This window comes from Equus quagga, chromosome 13 (genome assembly GCF_021613505.1).
Source record: "Equus quagga isolate Etosha38 chromosome 13, UCLA_HA_Equagga_1.0, whole genome shotgun sequence".
Taxonomy (NCBI): Eukaryota; Metazoa; Chordata; class Mammalia; order Perissodactyla; family Equidae; genus Equus; species Equus quagga.
In genome coordinates, this window is record NC_060279.1 from 35,391,602 (window position 1) to 35,397,449 (window position 5,848).

General features: G+C 41.0%; 1 protein-coding gene across 1 annotated transcript; it reads right to left on the reverse strand.

Annotated features, from left to right (window-relative positions):
- Window positions 1-928: 928 nt before the first annotated feature.
- On the reverse strand, window positions 929-3,752 carry LOC124251095 (T-cell surface glycoprotein CD1a-like). Its single transcript, XM_046683575.1, has 6 exons — window positions 3,692-3,752; window positions 3,075-3,341; window positions 2,091-2,369; window positions 1,596-1,874; window positions 1,172-1,262; window positions 929-1,001 (listed from the first exon to the last, which is right to left on the reverse strand). The coding sequence occupies exons 1-6, from the start codon at window positions 3,750-3,752 to the stop codon at window positions 929-931; spliced, it is 1,050 nt and encodes a 349-aa protein (XP_046539531.1).
- Window positions 3,753-5,848: the final 2,096 nt, after the last annotated feature.

Here is a 5,848-nt window from a genome sequence, read left to right on the forward strand (position 1 = left end):
TCACCTATATCAGAGCTTCTCAAATTTTAATGCACCTATGAATCCTCTGTTGATTTTGATAAATGCGAATTATGATTCAGGAAGTCTGAGACCCAAGATCCTATATTTCTAACCCAAGCTATATTTCTAACAAATAAAATGATAACTCTGTTGCATGTCCCTGAATCCCACTGAATAGTAAGGGCCTACATCCTGCCTTCTTCATTTTGTTTAGAATACTGGGAACAATAGGTTCACTCCAATAGGTCTCTACAACTCAATAAAAAGAATGGTAGGGGACAACATTATATTTCTCCTCAGGGACTCAGAGATGTCACTTAGGAACTAGGAAAGTGTGAGTCTCTTGGCCGAGTGAGAAGACTTTTAACAAGAAAAGCATCAAATGTTTCAACTACTACAAACATGTCAAGAAGGAGAAGAATAAGAAAAGACTACAAATACAGCATAAATTCAACACAGATTTTTATTGAGAATGTATTACATGCAGGTAAGATACTTTTCCAAGGGTACAAGTATTAAAAAGACATGGACTTTGCTCTCAAGAAGTTTATAAATTATAAGGGGAAAAGGGATCTAAATAGCTGCAACACAGGGCAGGAAGTGAGGATTAGATTTGGCAAAGTACAGTTCAAGTGCACTGGAAGTTCAGACAAGGCAGAGACAGCTTGCACTTATAAATCAGGTAAGGCCCTCTGGAGGAAGTGACATCTAAAATACAACTGATGACTCATTAATATTTGAATATGCGGAGGTTGCTAGAAGCTCATTCATTTAGAGTTATAATTTGAATTTTCAAGTTCCAGAACCTAGGTCATAACAACAAATCTTGGAAAATTACATTTAGATTGTATTGACAATCATTAAGCAGAAATAAACAACAACAGAGTTTTACAGGAAAAGTTGAATGGAAGTCATCGCCATGATGCATTTAGATATGTCCTGGGTCCTGGGCTGCTGGGATCTCATTCCAAAGAAGATTGCTTGCAGATTCACAGGATCTCCTGACAAGAACAGAGATGGAAGTCACTGTGCATGAGGTGGAGGCAAAAAGTGAGGAGTAAAAAGGAAGGGGACTTGGAGGAGGAGAACTGGGGAGAAAGAAAACAAAAAAGATGAGAAGACAAGTGATGAGTGGGGAAAAGAGCAGGAAGAATGGATGGAAAGAACTCACCAGTACTTCCTAAGCCAAAATGCCAGACATGTCAGAAGCACCAGGGGCACTATCACTGCCGAGAAGATCAAGCCCATGGAGCTGTGATGTTCTGTGGATCACACAATCCTGTCATTTCAAATCCACCTCCCTTTGTACTGCATTTCCTGGTCTGTCTTTGTTTATTTGAGTGTCTGACTCACCAATCTCCTTTCTTCCTATTTCTTCCCTCATCCCTTCTCAGAGATGAATCCTTCATCTAATCCACAGCATCTTTTACATCTCCAGGTCTCTCATTTTCAACTCTTCTGTTTCTTGAATTACTTATTTTTTATCCTTTTGTGTCTGAAGTCCCTAGAAGCCCAAATTTTTCAACCAGCTGTTCTGCTCTCTCCCTGAGGACAACCTACTCCCATCCCTAGCCTGGGCCCCAGTTCTTCCTTACCCCAGGAGAGGATGATGTCCTGCCCTCCTAGACTGCTGTGTCTCACTTGGCAAGACAGGCCAGATGCCTCAGTGGCTTCTACATCCAAGGACTTCCAAAGATACCATGTCCCATCAGCATTGGGCAAGATGTCACTTCGCTGAATGCCGGGATGCTCCTCCTCACCTCTCATCCACATCACCCAAATAGGCTTTGGGTGGAAACCAGAGACATGACAAACCAGTGTCAAATGGCTCAGACCAGGACCTGGGCCAGTGGACAGCCAGGCCTCTGGCCTTACTGCAGAGGACAGGAAAGATATTCAGATGAGAACTCTAAGACAGACATAGAGGTTCAGGTCTTCACATCAGTTTACATAGACACATCTTTCCAGCCTCTAGGAATATGTCACCCATTAATCTCTCTCTCGGCTCCTTATTAGAAGGGTGGTGATGGGTTGATGGGAAAGTGTGATTTCAAAATAGAATATTCTTAGATGGAAGGTACAGGACTGACCTTGTCGCTGCAGATCTGACTTCCCTGTATCAAGAAGTCCCAAGAGGAAACGTGGGCAGGTGTCACTGAGGAGCCTTTGTATTATTTCCAGGGTTATTTGATCCCAGTTGAATAGTTGGCAGACATGCTGAGCCCTATTTCCACCCTTTGGAGATGGCAACCATGAATTGTTCTGGAAGCTCAGGAAATCTGATCCTTGATAAGCAACCCTCATGAAGCTTATTGAGGCTTTCCCAAAGTGCAGCTCACAGCCTCCTGCTGTCTGTACCTGAAAAGGATCTTGGGAAGAGTGAATGTGAATTAGAGAAAAGAGGGAGTAAAAAGATAAAATGAAATGAGTGGAAGCAAAAGACAATAGAAGCGGAAGGGAGAAGTTTTGGAGATTTGAAGGAATGGAACAAAGTTTGGCTTGATCAGAGTTTCAGAAAAAGGAATTGTCAGCAGTTGGAGATGGAGGAAGGGATAAACGACACGTTGAGGGGGGCAAACTATTGAAAGAACACAACATGAATGGTGTAGGCATAGCTTAAGGTAGGACCAAATATGAGCGAGTTGGCATTATAATAATCTAGGGTGAATGGAATGCAACAGGTTACAATGAATGTATCGAGAGAGATTGCTGAAGAGATGCAATGAGGGAGAAAATCACACTTTAAGGAGGCAATCAAAGAGAGAGGAAGCTGAGAGTATCTGGTTGGAGGTCAAGGAAAGGGGTGATCACAAGAGACCACCAATGGAATGTAATAAGGCACAAGCCTAAAGTCAATGAGAGAGGAGTTGTCAGTAACAGAAGACTTGCAGCTTTTCTGGAATCAGGATCTGGATTATGCTCTCTGTCCAAAAGTATGTAATTGCAGTTTTACAACGGGGAGCGATAAGGTTCATAAGTCACTGCAGGCTGTTTCCTAGAGGAATAAGAAACTCACTGAGACACACACACCTCCCACCCATATCCGCCATCCCTGTGGAGGGAACGGAACTCACATTCAAGCTGCCATTGACTGGCATGCTCATGAAATGCCTGAAGAAATCCAGCGGAGAACATACGAAATAATTTTTCCAGTTCCATGATCTCCTCATTGCTGAAGTTGCCCTTGGACCAGGGCCATAGGAAAATGATAGTGCCAGATTTGCTTTCACAGCTATGAGTCTGCAACTCACCCAACCAACCTGAGCTTAGATTTTGTACCCAGGATCGGTTGTAGAAGGATGAAATCTGGATGATTTGGAAGGAGATTGGCTCTTGAAAGTCTGTGTCAAAAGAACAGATAAAATGAGGAGAAAAGGGGTATTGGGAAAGAGAGAGAATGGAGAAAGAAAAGTGCCACAGAAGGGAAACTCAGAATCTGAAGAAAAGGGAGGATTTAATTATCTCAGGAGACATTTTCCTTCCCCCTCAGCCCAATGCTTTACATTCAGCCTTCAGAAGAGCATAGGGCCCTCGTCAGGGACACTCAGAATGGAACAAAGCTGACACTCTCACCCTCCAGGTATAGGCTGGGGAAAATCCATCACATATGCACACACAAATGCACACACACACACACACACACACATACAGACCTTCTTGCATCAAACTAGGCAGTTGCCAGAGATCTTACCATCTTTATTGTCACCACTTTGGAGAAGAACTGCCAGACATGGAAGTTGCAGGAACAGCATTTTATTTGCAGATGTTCTTTCTTTCTCACAGAAAAGTTGGTCTTTGATATCTGTTCTAAACAAACCTACCCTGCAATACCTCTATTCTGGCTTCCTTCTCCTACCAAAAGAAAAAAACTTTCCTTTAATTAGTGTCTGCAAAAAAGAAAATCAACTCCTTTCCTAAACCCTGGACCACCTATTTAGACTCTCATTTCCCCTTCAGTTCTGTGGACCACCTACTCAAACTCATGGTCCCTCAAGTTCTGACTCTCCTCTCTGGCTTCTGACTTCTCCCCTTGCACTAGTTTCCATCCTGTTCACCTTCTTCTGATTCAATTGCTATGCAACAAGTATTGTGTGGCATTGAAAAGTCACTTTACCTCTATGATATTTTTTTCTCACTCATACAAAAAGCATGCAACTAAGTTGCTTCCCAGCCCCCTACCTAAACTCCTCATGTCCCTGCTCTTTTCTGTCACCTTATCCTTCTCTTGCCATTCTGAATATTCCCCAAATATTCTCCTCCCCCATCTCACCCTCACTTCACCTCATTCACATCTCTGACTTCTTATTGATTGCTTTATTTGCTTTTTACGAACCCTATGATTTCCTTGTGTAATAGAATAAATTTTACCACAAATTCTCTATTATTTTTAGGGAAGAACCAGTATCCATTACATAGACATCAGGAACATTAAAACATAAAGATAAAAACTGTCTGGGTCTCTTGCTTTGATAGATGTTTACTCACCAAACAGTCACTTAGCACCTGCTAGATCCAAGCATCTTGCTTCACTGATGACTATACAGTGGTTGACAACGTGATCACTTTATTCAAGGAGATTTTAGTCTACTTGAGTAGAAAGACACTTAAACCAAGAACTATAAATCTTGGCGCTGAGCTTTGTCATAACATATAGATTCTCTAGACAAAAACAAGCATGCTTAAAGCAATAATTTCTAAAGTGGCAACCCTTAACTGATGTTCGCCCACTCAGAATCTCGACTTCAGTGGTTGGCTTGGGATGTTAGATCAATACTCCTATTGTACTGGATCCCCAACATCTAACAGAGTGCTTGGCAAGTGGTAGGTGTTCAATGAGTATTTTTGAATGATTGGATGAATTTGGTTCAGCCATCAAATTATTCTTTAAAATTATGCAAATCTTCAACATAAATTGTTTTAAAACATCAGAAAGTGTTATTTGTACTCTTACTTGGCGAAATGAGAATCTTACACAACTTTATTTAGGATGAAAGCATATGCTAATAAACATGAAGTTTACACAGAGAGTCCTACCGTAAATCTCCTATTGCTTAAAACAAGGAACCAGTGAAAACTTGTGGGACATAATGTTAACAGAGTATTCTGGAATCATTTGTCCAAGATTCCCTTCTTATTGATCCTGCTTGGATGCTCTGTGCTTGTCTTATCATAATCTGTTCTCTGGTGGATATGCCAACATTCCTCTTTCCCCTTACTTGTTTATAAGTATTTAAAGGCTCTTAAATACTTGTTTGTGTTTTGTATCATCTGGATAAATGTGTTTGTGCTGTTTATTTTGTTATTTCTTGGTTTGCAAGTAAACAAAAATTATCTCAGCTTATTTAAGGAAGAAAATAATGTTTTGGAAAATTAGAATCTAGAAAGCTGTGAAGAGCTTCACTCCTGTACTTACAATTTTAAAAAGCTGGATAATCAAAATCATAACTTTTCTTGAATCCTTCAGAGACCAGAAATGTCAGGGCAACCAATTAACTCAGAATCTAAGGAAAGACAGACTCCTCTAAAGACACAGGGATTGCAAATCCTTCTGACTTGGGAGAGATACCAGGTGCTATACAAACCAGTAAGAATAATTTAGCTAAAATTGTTAACAAATTACTAAAGGCTAACATGAGTATAAAGAACCCCTGAGAGTCTCAGACACAGGAAACTCACTTATTTCTCTAGGCTTATTCCATAGACCTCACCAGGGGCTCCTGAAAGACTGGAGTCAAAGACACAGACCAGAGAAATCCTTTCCTGTGGTGTAAGCCAGAGGAAACTACTCCATGAGAAAGGCAGGATGTCCCCACCAGATCTTTCTTCCGTATCTCCCGCACAGCAAAAA